Genomic DNA, 20,354 nt, shown 5'->3' with positions numbered 1-20,354 from the left:
TAGTGATGGTCATTTTTCTTACATTGTTCCGCCATTAGATGGCGACTTTTTTAATGAGTGAGTCAGCGGCACTTTTATTTTGAAAAGGACTATAACTAATAAGAAGTTATTTTAACTTTTCGACATCTTAAAGACTCAATCAGCAAATTCATTGAGCAGCGTTTTCATCGAAAATCTCCCTCAATGGATGAAAGGCTATTACGACAAAGATATCGCTTTCCTCAGCGGACATTCAAACTGTTTTATTGTGAATATATTGAGCTGAAGAATGAATGCTGTATCAAATGCAGGTAATCACACGCACACCTCTGATAATTCTCTGCTCTACATAATACAATAAGATTTCAATGAAGCAACAAATTCTAAAATTACTAATTCTAAAAAGTTCTAAATTGACGTTTTCTAATGTTTTCGGCTTCGAACTGTTAACTTGAGATTTGTATCCGTGGTGGAAGGATTCATTCCGCACACGGAATGTTTTGTGGTTTCTTATTTATTTACACACTTGTGCCATCGAACTGTTGTATAAACTTAATATCACATATGCCACACAATCCCTATCCCAAAAAACACAAAATCATAGGACATAATGTCTACCTGTTGACCTAACCTCTGTGGTCAATTGAAGAACATCACTGGACCCTTGCTGGAGCTCCTGCAGTTTGCTTGGGTCTACACTTCATCCTGCAACATCTGGACAAACCAGGGACTTACAGTCAAACCAAAAATTATTCAGACACCTTCAACATTTCTCACATTATCACAGTTTCTTTGCTATAGTTTAGAAAATGGTAATAAAATATGACAAGAACTCGAGTTAAACTGTCAGAAAAAAATCATCTTTAAAATGTCAGATAACTTTGATAGGAAGGGAAGTAATGGATTAAAATCAACCAAAAAATTTCAACTGTTAGATTTAATTACACAATCAGATAATACCAGTTTAAGTCAACCAATTACCAATTAGCAATGCTTACTTTTTGTTCAGTCTGTGGTGTAAAAAGGTCACATTAGCAATTAAAGAAAAAACACTTAAAGGGTTAGTTCACCCAAAAATGAAAATTAGCCCAGAAATGCACCCACAAAGCATCCAAGGTGTATATGACTTTCTTCTTTCAGACGAATACAATCGAAGTTATATTAAAAATGATCCTTGCTCTTCCAAGCTTTAGAATGGCAGTAGGTGGGTGTTTTTTTTTTTCAACAGTCCAAAAGTAGTCTAGTCAAATAAAGCGCATCCATCCATAATAAAACATGCCTCACACGGCTCTGGGGGGTGCATAAAGGCCTCCTGTAGCGACTCGATATGTTTTTGTAAGAAAAATATCCATATTTAAAATGTTATAAACACGTTTCTCTCATTTCCAGTAACTGTTGTAGGCGGAAGCCGTTCCAGGCGGATGACGTACTAATCTCACTTGCACTGTTTTTGTGTGAGTGAGATTAGTTTTTGTGCAAGTGAGATTAGTAGGCCTAAATGCATGTTGACATTCTAGAACTACAGTAACATCATGTTCACACAGCGCACACAACGCCTCTGCACTTACTCCCGATTTCTCAACATGCTGACACCAGAGTCAGTCAATAAATGGGAAAACAAAGTAACTGGAGTTACTTATTTGACATTTTTTTTGTAAATGAAAAAAGTAATGCGTTACTTTACTAGTTACTTGAAAAAAGTAATCTGACTACATAACTCACGTTACTCGTAATGCGTTACCCCCAACACTGCTCAAAACAGTGGAGATGATAGTGGACTTCAGGAGGAACACCTCAGCGTTACCCAGTGAGGGTGATGAGTCCACATAGACATTAATCATAGTAAAACTCAATTCAAACAGGCCTGAATGTCTAAGAATCTGGATTCTGTAAGAGAAAAAGTTAGTCAGGTCCATGTCGTCTGGAGCCAGCGGCGATGATGTGAAGAGCGTTCCTCTTGACTGGTGCATAAAGCTGTCAGGGCGTGTGGCACAGGGTTGGCGCCAGACTGAGCTGCAGCGGGCACCTCCACCAGCCTCCTGCAGAAACACTCAGCTCATCGCAGCAGTGGGAAAAACGCTCTTTCTCTCTCGTCAGAGTGGAATGAGACGACCGCGCCGTAAACAAGCTCCCCTGCGCTCTAGCTGGCTCGGCCTCTCCTGTCATAGGGCTGAAGATCTATAAACAGGTTTTATGAGGCTCTGGTGGCTGTGGTCGAGCAGCAGGCGAACTGGTTCTCAGGCTGGGCCGCTGCAGCTAATATATGACAGGCCAACGCCACAACAAAGTGGCCATTCTGAATGCTGATGAATTTACTGAGCTGGAGGTGTGGGTGATTAGGTTGTGCAGTCAAAAATACGTCGTCGGTCTCCCAAAGAGCCCCGTTTCCAGAGATGGCTGAACAGTGCCGTTTAAATCTCACGCATCAATACTGAAACCAGCATGCATGCAACATGCATAACAAGCTTGTTCCTTCAAAAATCAATCAATCAATAATAAAAACGATGCACCGTGCCTTAGTTGTGAATCAAGATGTGCTAGTCAGTTGCAGGTGGTATTGTAAAAAAAAAAAAAAGTATGTCATATGAAAGCCCATTTCCACTTCTTTTCTCTCAATTGTCAACATCTCACAATTCTGACTTTTCTTTCTTAGAATTGTGAAATATAATCTCGAAATTGTAAGAAAATAGTTTTTTTTTTGTCTGAATTGGATATTATATCTCGCAATTGACTTTTTTTCTTGCAATTCTGACTTAAAGGCACAATATGTCATTTTTGCCGCTAGAGGGCGCGTATTCAAAATAAACAAAGAATCAAAGGCGTAGTTTGATGATGCTGTGACTGGGTGTGGAATCATGGGAGTTGTGGTCTTCATCCCCACAGCCTACGCAATCTGGTCATTAGCAGGCGACACAATGACACTATAAACACGGTCCGTGTCAATAGTTAAAATTGCTTATTTCTCTGGATTTAAACATTCTTCGAAACATTTGGGATAATGTAAGTACACAAGTCAGCAAAATATATAACACTGTTCTAGTGGTTTTTGGATATTTTAATAAAAAATCTTATATATTGTGCCTTTAATGCGACTATGCAACACGTATTTGTCAGAATTGCGAGTTTTTCGTGCAATTCTGACTTTGTAACTTGCAATTTCAAGTTTCTGTCACTCAATCCTGAGAGGAAAAGTCAGAATTGTGAGATAAGTCACAATTACCTTGTTTTATTTTTTTTTTATCTAAGTATACTTAATGTGTTTTATAATGTCGTCAGCCGTTTGGAGTACACTGGCACAGAGATGACTTAAAGCTACAGCTACATGACATACACGATTATAAAACTGCAATGATGCAGAGATTTATTAATAGACTCAGGTTAGACGCCATATTGTATTTAACGCAGATGAAAACGAGGCTGTTATGGATAGAATTCCAGTCTTTAGTGTGTAAAGGTCCTAAATGCCTTAATTTTCACAACTCAACTTTCAGAAATGTTTTATTGAGTATTTGTCTACTGATTTTTTTTTTCAGAAATAAGTTTTTTTTTAGCTGAACAATTGGTATGTTGTTAGTACAATCCAGTGAACACACTGTAGCCTGCTTGTTCTGTCTAGTTAAATACACACTACACACATACTGGTAAAAAATGTATAGCCTGAATGCACTGTAAGTCGCTTTGGATAAAAGCGTCTGCTAAATGCATAAATTATTATTAAATTATCATTAAATTATTAAATATGGTACTGTAAGGTCTATAGATTATCAGACACAGTATTTGCACACCTAAACAAACCTGCTCATCCATAGCAACAATTGTAGAGACTGAGCAAAGGTTTTATGTGCTCTTAGACGGCCACTACTCTCGATGTAAAGCACTGCGTGACTGCCCTCTAGCGGTCATTTATATACATTGCCTATGGATATCAACAGCTTTGGTCAAGATCTGTAGGTCAACTTTGAGTAATGCAATGTGAGGAAAATAGGATACTTTATAGGGTTGTCATTTGTTCTTTTTGTTTCATATTTGTTAATGAGTAAGCCTAAACTTAATTTTAAAAAATTCAATTTGCATTTAAAAAATTGCTTAAATGTGTTTGTATTTTTTTAATGCATCAAACAACAGGTGTCTGAACAGACAGAACGGATAGAACCTCTACAGGAATAAAATTGCATCAAATCTGCATGTAAAGTTTCACAAACAAAATTAAATAAGAATAAGTAATAAAACACAAATAAATATAAAATGAACAAATATAACATTGTATAATAAAATATATAGAGGAAATCCTTATGCATCAGTGGTATTACAAATATATATATATATATGTGTGTGTGTGTGTGTATGTGTGTGTGTGTGTGTGTGTGTGTCTGTGTGTACTGGTTTATAATATATATATATATATATGTGTATGTATGTGTGTGTGTGTGTGTGTGTGTGTATATATATATATATATCATATTTTAAGAATATGAATACGAATTAGAGAATTTTTTACAATGAATAAACATTTTCTGAACAAAATTAAAAATTAACAGTGTAATTCACTGAATTATTAGTTTTCTTTTTATAGATTTACTAAATTTTGGATTAAATTAAATTCAATTTAAATTTAATTAAATTGGATTTAAATTTTGGATTTCATTTTTCCTGGAAGAATTCAGATGCGTACCTATACTATTCCAAAAGTTTTTATATGTGTTTGTACTTTAATGAAGTCACACATAGCCACACATTCAGGTAGCCTTTACAATAATCTTAAAAGTAGCAAAAGTAGCATTGTGTAAAAACACGATTTTATTCCATCATGAAGAAGGCAGCCTAAAATATCAAATTTGAGTTAGGAAACAGCTTAACAGCAATATTCTTTGCTTCTTTTTTGTTATTCTGACAAAATATATGTAGCCATTCACTTTCACTGAATCTTGCAAAACTCTATTTAGTCTATAATAGAAGTGAGTTGTAATGAAAACTGTTTGTTTACCTACATTCTTCAAAATAGCTTTATTTGTGTTCTGCAGAATAAAGAAAGTCATACAGGTTTGGAACAACCCGAGGGCGAGTAAATGATGATGACAGCATTTTAATTTTTTAGGTGAACTATCACTTTAAGCATCGGATATTCAGCTTCTCTCAGTTTAAAACTATAGTATACATATTTCTGCCAATATAACTGCCAGACAGACATGTGTTTGTTTTTGTGAAGAGGTTATTACTTATGTCTACTCTGTTGACTGTAATACATGAATGAATGAAACAGAGACAGCAATATCGCTGCTATGTTAAAATCCGCCACCAGGAGGCAGATTCGGCAAAACTTCAGGACAGAAAGGAGTCTAGATCAGCAAATGTGCTACAATGTAGTTTAATTTCACAGGCAACATAATAAGTGTTATACATTAGCTATATTGTAAAATAAAATTATTTTTAAAAAAAAGATTATTAAAAATGAAGTGCTATGGAAAAAGTGTGGAGCTTCTGTCTTCTGAACAAGGAATGTTTTTTTGGAAAACAGTCACTTATAGAGAGACTATAAACTCCACATCCAGTGGCATTCATGAACTCAGCTGCCGGATGGTCTGTGAAATCATACGGGAGCAACCAGCTGCAAAAGCCCTCTTTAATTATGATTAATATAGTGACAAAGTCTTTTTGAAATATGAGCATATGAACATGTTTCAGTGTGAGCGAGTAGTCAAAACTATTCTGAGTTATCCAAAGGAGAGCAGGTCATCTGACTCCCATCGGGAGCAATCATGTTCCTGTCTGCCCGACTAATCCACTGCCAAAGCTGTGAACATGAGTTCATAAAGAAAGCTGTTATTCCCCGAGACATGCAAGACAAATGATGTGATGACAAAACGCACAGCTCTGAATCGCCGTAATGATTTTCTTCTTGTTTTTCGTGCAATATTACAGATTATCCACATCTGATCTTACAGTGTTTTGTTTTGTTTTGCAACTTCAACCTCGTAGTTTTTATTTTAATTTCCTTCAATACTGGCATGAATTAATAATGTGCATTAACTTTTAGGGATGAACTACACAAATGCATTATATTTATGCTTTTGAAAATACTTTTATAGTTTAATTTAGGCTAGTTAAACATTTAAATCATTGTAATAATAAATAATGACTAGCCTATAACTACAAAAACTACATATGAAAAGACATTTTAGCTTCTCTTTCTTATAGCTACTTTAAAGCCGTGTTTATAATAATTTAACCGACGCATGATCAATTATGTCGTCAAAATTGCTGGATAAACCCACGAATAAACACATTACAAAAAAATTTAAAAGCTGACCTTGGTTTTGATAAAAGCACTTAAAATCTAGAAAGCAAAGCAAGAAAGTAGCCTATTTAGAAAAGCGGATTCTTGATACAAAATAAAGATAAACACAATTCCTTAATTGGTTATAAAAGTATATAGGCCTATCTAATTGCACACATAATCCAATGTTTAATGTTACACGTTGAAATGGAATTTTACATAATTTTTTTTTTTTTTTAAATAAACATCGCAAGAAAACAAAAGAAACCATTTGTGAATATTTAATTCTACAATAAGTCTTGACATTTAGCACAGGTCATATTTAGTTGAAGCAAGTCTAAACACAGCTGCCTTAAATTAAGTGTTAAAAACGTGTTAGATTAAATATAAATCCATTAAAAATCCCCACGCATGCAGCCAGGCCTCGTGCATGAGCTTCCTTCAGGAGGTGTTAAATGTGCAAGTGATTGGCAGGGATGAAGAGCTCTGTGGTTTCATCACTGCACAGACTCATTTAGATAACACCCATCTCACCCCTCTGCCCCATCACTTCCTAAACAGGTCGGCCTACAGGAAGTTTTCAAGAACGTTATCCAACTCTTTATCTGCTCCAAATGCGCTGTTGAAAGACAAACCTGCAGATGCAGTTGCTTTGCGGGAGTTTGTGCCTCTTCTTCTCTCGACCATGACTAGTCTGTCATAATATTTATTTCAGAAATGCATCAAACAAGACGAATTATTCGACTCTGCTCCAAGCAAGCTCTGTCTCAGAAAACCGTAGTAAACTCTCAGAAACATTTGCACGTATTGATACGCAAAAATTGACTTTGGCGTGCATATGATACGCATGTGTTTGGCGTGCATATAATACGCAGTTTTCGCGTGCATATGATACGAAATTTGTTGGCGTGCATTTGATACGCAGTTTTCGCGTACATATGATACGCATCTACCCCACAACCCTAAACCTACCCATCGCGTAGCATATACACGCCAAATCAATTTTTGACGCAGTTTTCGCATGCATATGATACGAAATTTGTTGGCGTGCATATGATACGAAATTTGTTGGCGTGCATATGATACGAAATTTGTTGTCGTGCATTTGATACGCAGTTTTCGCGTACATATGATACGCATCTACCCCACAACCCTAAACCTACCCATCGCGTAGCATATACACGCCAAATCAATTTTTGCGTATCAATACCACGAGTTTTCGTTTTTATTTGGCGTACTATTTATACGCACTTTCATGAGATCGGGTTGGACTGTCACTGACTGCAGTGGCGCTCGGTGGAGGAGATGCTTCATAAATCACCGTGATATAAAGCAGTTTCCATAAGCTGCGGAGTCAGTTTACTTTATTTCACCAATTATTGCAGCGACGGATAAGGGAGTGTTGATTCGCTCATAGAGAAAAGTGCTCGCGCTCATTTATCAGAAACGCCTGTCTGAGACTCGGACGCACTGATTTTCTCCAAAACTATAAACATGAAGCTCTAGTGCAGACACGAGCACCATTTACTCTGCAGCATTAACCGTTAGAGATCAAATAAACGATAATACTGTCTGTCTCCTCTGCACAAGCACAAACGATGACTAATATCCAGAGGAACGGCACCACTGTCCAATGCTGCTGCCAAAAAAACTGGATTAGTGTCCATATTGCAGTGTAATTACAGTTTTAACATATAGGAACTAGCTACTTAATATGCAATTGCTTTAAGGAGCTTGTAGTTAGTTTATTATTATTATTGATGAGTCACTAAGCATGAATTATAGTAACTGATAGGCTGAGTAACGTGTAACAGATAGTGTAACATTGGTATTACCGAATGATCACAAATGTCCAAAACGAGCCTATTTGATTAAATAAAACTGAAATAAATACAGATTAATTAAAATGTGAAATAAACACTTTTAATTAGAACTAATTAACATAAATGAGAAAATAAAGAAACTAGCAGCCTTTCTGTAGGCCTATTGTCTAAAATTGTCTACTGTATTGTCTGTTGTCTAAATGCATTGTTTAAATAGAAAATGCAAGCAAAATATTTGATCTAAAATGAACGTATAGGCCTATATATACAGTATATATATATATATATATATGATTACATAATTTTTTAATTATAATTACATGAACATAATTACATGATAATTACAAATTTATTCAAAAATATAAAATAAAAGATGTCCAAACTGGTATCTGTAACTACCACACTATCAGTCACAGATGTCTAAATCTAATCTGTAGGCTACATGTGTTCTTGTATTATATCATTTCCGCCACACAGGTCTATATTTTATATGAATTGCCATGTGTTGCTCTTCTGCTGCATGCGGCTGTTCGGCGTGGGTGGGTTTCTGGTTTGTTGTCATCTGTTATCACGTCTTGATAACAAACCCAGTGGCACCAGAATCTTTCAGTGGTAGACAGTTGGGTTTGTCATTGCAGGTTTCAGGTTCCAGCAATGGCACTGTCTGATCCCTTGGAGAAAACTCTTCTCTGGCCCGTAGTTTCCTCTGGATTAAGCAATTAAGAGGAAAATAAACAAACCGAGTGCGCTCAGTGCCAGTTCAAGCCAAAAGGGACATTTGCAGCCTCGTAGGTAGCTAAGGGATGATTTAAATCCATCTCAGATAGCCTTTGATGCTGACATGGCATTAAGTAAATATATACTATCTACCTATTTAAATCCATCTCTCTCAGAGCTGACAGACTTGATAATAAAGCGTTACTTGAATTGCAGCATTGCAACTAATAAAAACAGGCAACACCGAGCGAACGTTAAAAAAATAACAAGATTAATATGGATAGCAGCAATGTTTGTTGGTGTTAGTAAAGTTGCTATAATTGGTGGATATTATATGCATGGACTTGTATGGAACTCTCACAAGTCATTTTAATATTATGCGTCATTTGGCCAATGGCAAGCTCTGAAATGTTGAGCCCCGCCCCCTGCCTCATTACAGCATGCAGTCACTCCTTACACCCCAAAAGTGTGTTATGAGGGCTCTATTAGAAACATAAGCGTGGGTTTATAGGCTACCTCTAAACACAAAAGTTTTACCCTATTCATTAAACGACTAGGCACCCCTGATAAATGCCAACCGGGTCGCCCAAGAGGACCATCATTATATTGACGATTTGTGTCCCATTAAATTCTATCAATGAAATAAATCATCCATTTTCAGACATCAGCTGCTCTCAGGAAGATCCAAGTGAAGATCTGAAGCTGGATGATGCGGATCGACCCAAGCAGAGGAAAAGGAGGAAGCCTCGTGTTCTGTTCTCTCAAGCGCAGGTGTACGAGCTGGAGCGACTCTTCAAACAGCAGAAATACCTCTCCGCACCTGAGAGAGATCATCTAGCCAGCGTGCTCAAACTCACCTCCACACAGGTCAAGATCTGGTTCCAGAACAGACGCTACAAGTGCAAGAGGCAGCGTCAGGACCAGACCCTGGAGATGGTGGGCATCGCTCCTCCGAGACGCATCTCGGTGCCGGTTTTGGTTCGGGATGGAAAGCCGTGCCTGGGCGACGCTTCCACATACAACACCTCTTACAATGTGGGGATCAATCATTTCACCTACAACAGCTACCCAGCCTTTAGTAATTTCCCGAGTCCGGGCAACACGAACTACTCATGCAGCTATCCGTCGAGCATGTCCTCCATCCAGCCCTCACAGTCCAACAGCAACTACATCAACTTTGGAGTTGGAGATCTAAATAACGCGCAGGCTCCGTTTCAGTCCAGCAGCGGGGTTCCCTCACTACACGGCATCAGAGCTTGGTGAAAAAAAAGAACTTTAATTGCATGTATGGACATTTATATTCAAAGAATATTTTCATAATTGATGATTGCTATTTGAATAGACAGAATGCGGGCCGGGATGGTTTTGCTCTGTCAGATGCAAGATGCATTCTTTCTTTATGCTTTAATAGCTATTTTTCCGTATAGCCGACGCATCGTTTTCTTTAAAAACATGTCTGAATAATTTGCTTGCACTTGAGTTAAATTATGAGAGATAAACCGCACGTGAAATAGGTAGATTATTTATCATTTTCACCAGATGTATTATGAGGGCATCAGAGCTTGGTCAAAAAAAAGAACTTTAAGTGCATGTATGGACATTTATATTCAAAGAATATTTTCATAATTGATGATTACTATTTGAATAGACAGAATGCGGGCCGGGATGGTTTTGCTTTGTCAGATGCAAGATGCATTCTTTCTTATGCTTTAATAGCTATTTTTCCGTATAGCCGACGCATCGTTTTCTTTAAAAACATGTCTGAATAATTTGTTTGCACTTGAGTTAAATTATGAGAGATAAACCGCACGTGAAATAGGTAGATTATTTATCATTTTCACCAGATGTATTATGAGGCTTTTATAAATCTCGAAAGAAGTTCCTATGTTTTATCTTTCTTTCTTTTTTTTCAAGGCCAGTCTCATTTTTATAAAAAATTAACAGACCATTAATATTAACTGTAACCAATAAAGGGCAACAATTAATGAACTATTATTAACTATTGTTAATATCCAGAAAGTACCGCACGAATACGGCTCGTATTAAGGTGTTGTTATTGATTTGCTTGTGTAGGTAGCTAAGTCTGATATGTAAACCTTTTAAAAGAAAATAATAAAGGCTTTTCAAGAATGTAGCCTATGCACTTATTATTTGGTTTGAGAATAACAATTAAAATATTAGCATAAACAGTACTAATAATTTATATTTGACGTATAGGATAATTAAAACTATATTCGTAAATTTGTATTTACAAATTACATTCCTAAAATTGATAAACACTTTATTATTATTGTTATAAAAGTTATCTTATTCCTGTTCCTTATTTGTAGGCCTTGACGACTTCATCTATATTTTCCATTAAAGTGTTTTGTTGTTGTTGTTGTTGTTTTACCCTTTTTTTACCTTAACTTTTGCTAAACACGATTTTGCAAGTTTAAACATTTTCGGGGTCACTGTTTTACCAAAGGTGAACCTGAGATATACCTACTTTTCTATGACTTATTCGTGTAAATCAAATAAAAAATATTAAAATTAAATATAATATTTAATAAAGACGTTTCAGCGAGGACTTGAACCGAGGTTAATTCTTGCGCTGTAAAACTGCAGAAATAACCCCAGATTGCAAAAAGGCCTAATTCAGCATTTATCATTTTTCTGTATCATGTGATTTGAGTAAAACGTGCAGCTGAGTTTAATGTTAAACTAAACTCTCTAATCGAGCATCCACCAGCAAAATGCTTTTGGTCGATCGCAACAGATGCTCAAACCTAGACCATTTACATTTTTTTTGTATGCTATTCTTGCAAAGGTTGATGTCACACTTGATTGACAACACAAAAGTGCTCTGCTTAGTGTGCAGAATGGCACAATTTGCTTGACATGGAGAGGTAAGGGTGCATGGCTGCGCATGCAAAGACTTGGATGGAGGAGGGAAGGAGATCCACATTTGCTGCCACTTAAAATGAGTAATAGATTGCCCTCGGGCATCTCTCTGGCCTCTCCACACATATCAGTACAATTCCCCCTCTCCACCGCATCTGCCTACAACTGAACCAGCATCTAGCTGAAATATATATTACAATAGCAAGCTTACTGTGGAAATGATTGTCGTTTCAAGTCAAATACGGGGCCACTGAGATGTACAGAGAAAGGTCACGCAGTTACAATAGTGGCCCACTCTTCAGAGGCGTTGAAAAGAACAAGTCAGATAACATGGACGCACATCTCTAAAAATAACAGACCTTGTCCTCCGGCCACAATGGAAGGAGAATGACAGAGAGAGAGAGAGAGAAAGAGACCAGGGATGGAATAATCAGCTTTTCCGGGTCTTATCGGAGGAAAGACAGGGTCGCATGCCTCTTTATCAGCGGAGCTCTGATTATGGCCATAGCTTTTCTGAGCTTTTCCCCCTGTGATACTCTGGTTCTGTCCCGCTGCTGCTTCATCACTGCGCGGGATGTGAGTTTAACTCACCTAAATTGCCTGTCATACTGTAGGTGTCCATGTGACAGCCTCCAGCGTATCCCCAGAGCTAAATCAACTCAGAGTACATATTGTCCCAATCTACAGAGTGTTAAAGTAACATTGAAGCAGAGTTACCACTGTTGAGGATTGTGTGGTAAATTTTCATGTCTAAAAGCCTGAGCAGAAGTTGTTAATCTTCAACATAGTTAACAGCGGGGTTTCTTTACTAATGCTCAATCATTACTTAATTAATTGCTTAAGTATCCCATTAACTTTAACTCGGCTTCAGTGTTATTTTTAACACTCTGGTAGATTGGGACAATATGTACTCTGAGCAGAGTTGATTTAACTCTGGGGATTTTGCTGTGTAGCATGGGTTCAAAACTGAGGGCTGACGGTTAAACCGTGAAGGCTTATCCTAAAAAGTACATTATGTGTAGTTTTCATAAAAATAAGCCTTAAATTAAATTAACTGTATGTAATACAAATGTGACCCTGGACCACAAAACCAGTCTTAATTGTCAATTTTTCGAAATTGAGATTTATGCATCATCTGAAAACTGAATAAATAAGCTTTCCATTGATGTATGGTTTGTTTTGATAGGACAGTATTTGGTCGAGATACAACTATTTGAAAATCTGGAATCTGAGGGTGCAAAAAAATCTAAATATTGAGAAAATCATCTTTAAAGTTGTCCAAATGAAGTTCTTAGCAATGCATATTACTAATCAAAAATTAAGTTTTAATATATTTACAGTAGGACATTTACAAAATATCTTCATGGAACATGATCTTTACTTAATATCCTAATGATTTTTGGCATAAAAGAAAAATCGATAATTTTGACCCATACAATGTATTGTTGGCTATTGCTACAAATATACCCCAGCGACTTAACACTGCTTTTGTGCTCCAGGGTCACATATGAGAAATTAAATTGATACAATGCAGATCAAAACACACAACTGTTCAAAGGTTTTGAGTTAGTAATTAATGCTTTTATTCAGCAAGGACACATTAAATTGATCAAAAGAGACAATAAAGACATTTATGTTTTCACTTTCTATTCATCAAAAAAAAAAAAAAAAAGATTTCCAGCACAACTCTTTTCAACGCTGATAATAATAATTAATGTTTCAGATCAGCATATTAGAATGATTTCTGAAAGATCATGTGACACTTAAGAAAATTCAGCTAAAATTCAGCTTTGCCACCACATATTATAATAAATTACATTTTAACATGTATTCAACATAAAACAGTTATTTATAATATTTCACAATAGTACTGTTTTTACTATATTTTTGATCAAATGCAGCCTTGGTGAGCAGAAGAGACTTAGTTTTTCTCCTAAGAGAATATAACTTTTGAACAGCAGTGCACTTAAAATAAACTATTCATAAACTATTTTGAATATTTAACTTTTAGGCTTTCCAATCTAGAACAACTTTGATATACAAGACTCAATTAGATACTTTTTTTTTAGATACATCACTAATTAAAAACCCATGACACAAAATTTGTAATTCCAGGTTTCTCATAAGAAATAATCCTCGGCTTACACTGTAAAACGTTTTAAAATGAAGAGATTTTATTCATAATTCACTTCTTTTGCAAGATTTTTGCCGTAACAGGTCTAACTTCACAAAATTTCTCTTTATGGTACTCTTAATAATACCGTTATCATAAATATATGAAGCATTATAGTTAAGCGCAAAAAGTGTTGTGGTATAAAAATAAATTATGACGGCAACAAAATGACGAGACAAATTAGTTGCCATGTGTTTGTCATATATATATTTTCATGACATGATCAACCGTTTCACAAGGAAAGCAAAACGTTTTTACGGCTTGTAGGTGCCTTTCCCTTCTTTTATCATTTATGCATCATATTCATTGCTCATACTTTGGTCAGTATTTAAAAGAAAGGAAAAAGTCTTTTCTTCAGGATGTACAAGACTGTGGCCAGGAAGAGCGCGAGAGCGAGGAAAATAAGCAGCTTGTCTGTCAGTTCCCGTCGATTGTATTTAATGATCAGCTTTCTGCCCAGCTGTATCGTTCCTGTCATGGCTTTAAACTCTTCATTAGTTTCCTGCACTGTCCTGGAAGACATCGCTACAGGAGTTAAACGAACAATACAGCATTAGTTTCCCAGCGTGCAGACATGGATAAAATGGAAAACCTGCGGGATGCCCACCTAATGTGCTCATGGTCTCCTCGCTCTGCTGAACCTGCTGTGCCATCATCCGGCCGATACTCATCAGACTCTCTGTTATGCCACTGGAGGTCTGAGCGAGGCTTTCTTTGGTCATCTTTCTGAGAGAATGAACTCAGGCGATCTGAAGTAGCATTAAAAACATCATTCAGTGAAGAAATGCTGCTTTCAAACTCACCTGTGTCTTATCGACATGTCCTCTGAATTTAACAAATCTTCCTTCTCCAGCTTATCAATGGAGAGTTTACAGGCGAGATTGGCCTTCCTCCAAGCTGTCTGATTACTGCAAGAAAAACACTCTTCATTTAAGACCAAATACACTGCACTCCTTCTACTTGAAGGACAACTAGATGAGCCCCAGATACAAATCCCCAGTAAAGACCTTGTCTCAGACGACCACCGGGACAAGACCAACAGGAACCAGATGATTCCTCTGCACAATGTGACTTTGCTGCAGCCTGAAATTGAACTGCTGGTTTCGTCTGGCCAGAGGAGAACTGTCCCCCCCTGACTGAGCCTGGTTTCTCCCAAGGTTTTTTCTCCATTCTGTCACCGATGGAGTTTTGGTTCCTTGCCGCTGTCGCCTGGCCAGAGGAGAACTGGCCCCCTGACTGAGCCTGTTTTCTCCCAAGGTTTTTTCTCCATTCTGTCCCCGATGGAGTTTTGGTTCCTTGCCGCTGTCGCCTCTGGCTTGCTTAGTTGGGGACACTTCATTTCCAGCGATATCGTCGACTTGATTGCACAGAAGCTATTAAACTGAACTGAGCTGGATGATGACATCACTGAATTCAATGATGAACTGCCTTTAACTGAAAAATGAGTGTTTACTATTATCATTTTGCATTTTTGACAGACTATTTTCCTAATGAATGCTGTTCAGTTGCTTTAATAATATAATAATAATATTACTCTATAAAATGCATTGAAACTGAGAAGAACACAAGTGAAGCGCATGACTTCATCATTACCTAAGCATCTGTTTCCGATGTCCTTCTGCTTTATTGAGTAGGGTCACCTTGTCGAACTCTTTGTCCTGTTCTTTTTCCATTTGCTCCAGGTCCTGTTTAAAAAGGTCTTAAGTTTAGAATTCGCTTAATAAGCAGCAAATTTGCACACGTTGTTTCTCACCTGAATCCGTTGTCTAAGATTGCAGAATTGTTCTTTTACTTGTGAATTGAAATCTGTCAGTTTGCTTTGTGGTCCTGTGCATTCACTGACATCCTGCAATGTTTGAAAACATTATATGGATCAATATGTACAGCTAGTTACTTACAGGAGAAGAATATTTGGCAAGACACATAAAAATGATCACTTAACATGGCACTAACAACGACAAAATTCTTGATTTTCCATAATAACATTAAAATGCCATTCGTCACTTAGTATCTTTTTATGTTCCTTGTAATTCATTAATTTCATCAGCATTTCTATTATTTTTTTTTAAATACTGTCCCCAAAACAACACTAATATGACAACAATAGTAATGTTTAAGTTTTATAAATATGAACAATAAAACATTCATACCTGAACGAGAGCTTTAATTTCTAAATCATACTTGATGATTTCTTGTTCACATATTCGGACGTGTACATCTGCAGAGGATGCCATCGCTGCAGTCTGAAGTTGATAACTTCCGGAAGTACACTCATTACCAATGTCAAAATAAAAGCCGTGACACTCTGTTTAGTTATCGTTTGAGGACTGAATGTGTATGTTAACCATAGACTGTAAAGGATGTTAAACTGAAACTTGATGCCATTCATTCATTCATTCTATTTTGTTTATTTATTTTATTAACAAAAACTTTTATTTTGGATGCGATTAATCGCGATTAATCGTTATGTTTTATGTTTTTGTGTGTGCTCTTCTATGTATGGTGGACTGATCAGTGACTGATATGGTCGTCTTTGATCTATATACTGATTGTATTGTATATTATTATATTCTTTTCTTTTCTTTTTACTTTGATTTTTCTTTATTTTCTTTACACATCCCATGCAGCTTTTCTGATACTCTTCTTTCATTGCTAACTTTCTGGGGGGAAACCTAAGAAAAAAAAGTGATAATCATAATTATAAATGTAATCATTCTTTTCTTTTTTTAAATTTTTTTTTTTTTTCATAAAATACACTGAATAGTAACAAATTAATAAAGTATGATAAAATGTTTCTAAGACCATTTTTAGGCTGACAAATCAGCTATGCTGTCAATTCAGAAACGATAACAAGTTGGCCTGTTGGTAAAGAATAGACAAGAATCAGTGAACTGAAATAGACTACCAAGAGTAACGAGGCGACTTTTCTTGTTGTTTAGCGCCCTCTACTGTTGACAATTGAGCAAAGATGAATCGTAGAAATGATTAAATCTGCCCAATGGACAGAAAGTGGCTCCATCAATTTTAATTATCGAGACGGTTAACGGATTAACGTATGAGATTCATATAGCCAAAATTCACAATAAAATGAAGAAAAAAAAATTATAATAAGATTTGCATGCCTTTGAACCAGTTACGAATGAGCCGATAGGTGGGATCTGCGTGAGTTTTGGGAGTGAGAAGTTTCTTTGCTTGTTGAGCTCTCTGAATATTTGCGTTACAGGTGCGCAGGAGACATTACAGATCTGAGAGGATTCTACATCTCTACTGCAGGTCAGCTTTTCTTTATGGATGTTATACATTACAAAAAAAAAACAAAACTGAAATTTAGATTAAATGGAAACTGTTAAGCGAAAACTGCAGTTTTACAAGTTGTTAATGAACGAAAATAGTCATTCTAGGCAAAATGTGATTTTTAGGTACTCGAAGTAACATGAATTTGACATTAAAATTTGACTTGACTGTGTAAGGTAAGCTGCATTTATTTACTTTAATTGTTTTATTATTAATATCATGTACTTGAACAAACGCTGCATTTTTAGGATCTGCTTTAGTGCTTTAAAATGCAGTTTATCAGCTTGATTAGCAACCCTTTTACCCTGAATATAGAGGGTAGATACACCAGTTAAATATGGACATTTTACACAATGCAGTCCTGGGGCATATTTTCACACTGTATGGGGTAAGTTGTCACAATGTAGCCTGCCATGCGTTTCAGCAAAATTATGAAAACAACAAATAATTTGTGTTATTAATAAATTGTATAACCTTATAACATTCAAATATGTGTGAGGACTTGCCCCAGCTTGACGACTTTGATAAATACTCTAGAGAGCACATCTCAACCAATTGAAATCTGCCTTAATTATATAATTGACTCTTGTCTGATTACTACTAATTATCCTGGAATTTTAGTTCAGAGAGAAAAAACACTAAAATAATTTAACATTTTCTTAGTTTAAAACATGCAAAATAACCGCAAAACATACTTTGGAGAGTTGACTCAAAACCAGTGCTGGGTAACTAAACACATGTAATCTGGATTACATAATCAGATTCCAAAATATTAGTACTGGTAATTTGGTTATATTACATTTTAAAATGCTCATAATTGGATTAGAGTTACATTATGGATTACACGATTACAAATGATTCACACATTAGCAGTAAATGATTTATATGCAGTTTATTGATTCTTTTTTTCTCTTTTAAATGTGCCTTTCTCAAAAATTCTACTGTGTGTCATATCATTTAGCTTAGAAAACTCACAATATCGAATGGCTAGGTAAATGTCATGTAAATGAATTTGTGATCCACGCCTCTGAATTCAAGCACCACTCAGTCAACTATACCATGTTAATATTTTAATAGTTTTTAATAAATTCACATGCTCACAGTTCTCTGATCTCGATTAATGGTCACACTGACATGCAGGTAAACAAATAAAAATGTAATTTAATGTATGCATGTTAGTTTGACATTTTTCTGATTTAATTAGGCTAATATGATCTTTTCATCAACTCATAAACCCTCTGCAGTTCTTTCATTTACCCCAACCTTTTTGTCCTTGACCCTTTCTTGACACTGTGTGCTCCTTTGTTGAAATAATTAGAGGTGCTTACAGGGACTTATTCACATTTGTTAACCCATGGACTGAAGTGTGTATGGGACCAAAATAAGACCACAACGAGCTTTCAAAATTCAGCAATTAATGTACATTTTATTATTGCAAGTTGTTGCAATAAGACTAATCGTATATGCTCGCAATGGCTAAAACAGATTGAGGCTTCAGAAGCGACTATAGCTTTCTAATCTTTACATTATTATTAGAAAATCTTTAATCAAAGCAAATGTGGACACATTAGTGGTCTGCACTGACCTGTTTTCCACACTTGCTTCATTGCTCTCCATGTTCCTCATTTAGTGAGTGATGGTTTTTCATACAGAGGAACCTGTCTAACGGGATTAACCACGGCATTCAGAAAAAGGATCTGTATCCGTGGACTAGAAAGTGCTGTTTGTCAAGTACTTAAAGTCTTTTTTATAAAGCAAGCCACATTAGTCTATATTAATAGTGTACTATAGTAACCCTAGAAGTCGTACTCCTAATGCCGGTGTCTTTTACATTTATTCACTTCATTGCTAGCTTTAAGAGACTGACTCCTGTAAAAACATCTATGATTATATAACAACAAATTTACTCTGGCATTTAACAGATGCTTTAATACACAGTGACTGTACAGTGTTTGCGATACAGTGTTATGCCTTGAGTTGCTATAGCACAAGTAAATTAAATATACATTTCAGGATGGCGATGTTGACTTTGCAGCGCTGGCTAGCGTGTGTTTCAGGCTGGCCATCAATAAACAGGCTAACATGAACAAATACTCCCTGACTTTTGTACTAATCGGAGGTTACTGTTCTTATTAAGGGTCATGGCGGATGTTTTGTCAGTATTTTATTGTTGCAGTCATCATGACCAATCAAATTTTGATGGAAAAATGTTATACTGTATAGTTTTAGTTTCCTTACAGTCATCATCACCAGGGTAAAAAGTCACAGTATTTTAGTTTGTAATCATAAAGTAAACAAACATTGATAAAATAAAGGCTTCAAATGAGTAAAGCATTAATGACCTGATGCTCAGTTTTTTGTTTTATCTATTAATTTATTAAAATATACATTATAACGAAATACAGTGGCGGTTCTAATTTCTGCATTAAAATTCATTTTGATATTTTTAGGGGCATAAGATAAGAAAAATGTTAGGTTGAAATATCTGATATCAGAATGTAAAAAAAAAAAGAGAATACAAAAAAGACATTAAAAATTATTATTATTTTTTTTTTTAAATCTTGTCAGCCAAGTCTAACCAACGAAAAGTTCAGAAAAATAAAACAGGAAATGATGTCACAGAGAGGGCCCCTAATGACCCTCATGACTCAGTATCAGCATCAATATTTATTATTATTTTTTTTTTCTGGACTGTGTTTTAATGGTTAAAGGGGTCATATGATGCGATTTCAATTTTTCCTTTCTCTTTGGAGTGTTACAAGCTCTTGGTGCATAAAGAAGATCTGTAAAGTTGCAAAGACTAAAGTCTCAAATCCAAAGAGATATTCTTTATAAAATTTAAGAGTTAACCACGCCTACCTAAAACGGCTCGTTCTAACACACCCCCACATACCTACGTCACGATCTCGGAAGATTTGCATAACGCCGCCCAAACGTTCACGCAAAGAAAGAAGCCGTAACTTTTATTCTCGCTGTAGTATTGTTGCCGCCGCCACCATGTCGTGAAGACTCTGTGTGTTTCGTTGTGAAAGCGAAACTACTTTGTTTGACCTTCCAAAAGAGGACGATATCTGCTTTGTCATGCCTGGAGCTGATCCGTGCTGGTAACTGAGGAAATACATCAACATCGCGCTGTGCATCGCCGGATCGGCTTTCACCGTGGAAGAAGCGGAGTCCAGCCCGGGGTCGTCACATGTAGTTGCCGCAAGCC

At 36.2% G+C, this 20,354-nt stretch overlaps 3 protein-coding genes across 3 annotated transcripts in view; 2 read left to right on the top strand and 1 right to left on the bottom strand.

The window, feature by feature from the left end:
• The first annotated feature begins 1,893 nt into the window (after positions 1-1,893).
• Positions 1,894-10,056, top strand: LOC107741096 (homeobox protein Nkx-2.5-like). The gene is made up of 2 exons (XM_016553688.1): positions 1,894-2,098; positions 9,455-10,056. Exons 1-2 carry the CDS (start codon positions 1,894-1,896, stop codon positions 10,054-10,056), a joined length of 807 nt encoding a protein of 268 aa, XP_016409174.1.
• A 4,020-nt stretch (positions 10,057-14,076) lies between these two features.
• On the bottom strand, positions 14,077-16,083 carry LOC107741114 (vesicle transport protein SEC20-like). Its single transcript, XM_016553706.1, has 6 exons — positions 16,000-16,083; positions 15,603-15,695; positions 15,443-15,534; positions 14,653-14,757; positions 14,457-14,575; positions 14,077-14,374 (listed from the first exon to the last, which is right to left on the bottom strand). Exons 1-6 carry the CDS (start codon positions 16,081-16,083, stop codon positions 14,178-14,180), a joined length of 690 nt encoding a protein of 229 aa, XP_016409192.1. The 3' UTR covers positions 14,077-14,177.
• Positions 16,084-17,049: 966 nt separating this feature from the next.
• Positions 17,050-20,354, top strand: part of LOC107741113 (muscarinic acetylcholine receptor M3-like) — a 9,283-nt gene continuing 5,978 nt past the window's right edge. Inside the window, exon 1 of the mRNA XM_016553704.1 lies at positions 17,050-17,122. The gene's annotated coding sequence lies outside the window, so the exon portion shown is untranslated. The remainder of the gene's footprint in view (positions 17,123-20,354) is intronic.

The sequence above is a fragment of the Sinocyclocheilus rhinocerous genome, unplaced genomic scaffold, assembly GCF_001515625.1.
Source record: "Sinocyclocheilus rhinocerous isolate Xijiao unplaced genomic scaffold, SAMN03320098_v1.1 scaffold44, whole genome shotgun sequence".
NCBI classification, from domain to species: Eukaryota; Metazoa; Chordata; class Actinopteri; order Cypriniformes; family Cyprinidae; genus Sinocyclocheilus; species Sinocyclocheilus rhinocerous.
This window is presented reverse-complemented; position numbering and strand designations above follow the sequence as displayed.

Bases quoted from the DNA above. Each gene is read 5' to 3' on its own strand.
- LOC107741114 (XM_016553706.1), bottom strand. From the start codon at position 16,083: ATGGCATCCTCTGCAGATGTACACGTCCGAATATGTGAACAAGAAATC. The intron at 14,758-15,442 runs GTAATGATGAAG...TTTTTCTTGCAG, and splicing joins CATCGGAAACAGATGCTTAG to TAATCAGACAGCTTGGAGGA. The intron at 14,375-14,456 runs GTGGGCATCCCG...TAACTCCTGTAG, and splicing joins GGAGACCATGAGCACATTAG to CGATGTCTTCCAGGACAGTG.
- LOC107741096 (XM_016553688.1), top strand. From the start codon at position 1,894: ATGTCGTCTGGAGCCAGCGGCGATGATGTGAAGAGCGTTCCTCTTGAC. The intron at 2,099-9,454 runs GTAAACAAGCTC...ATCCATTTTCAG, and splicing joins TGGAATGAGACGACCGCGCC to ACATCAGCTGCTCTCAGGAA.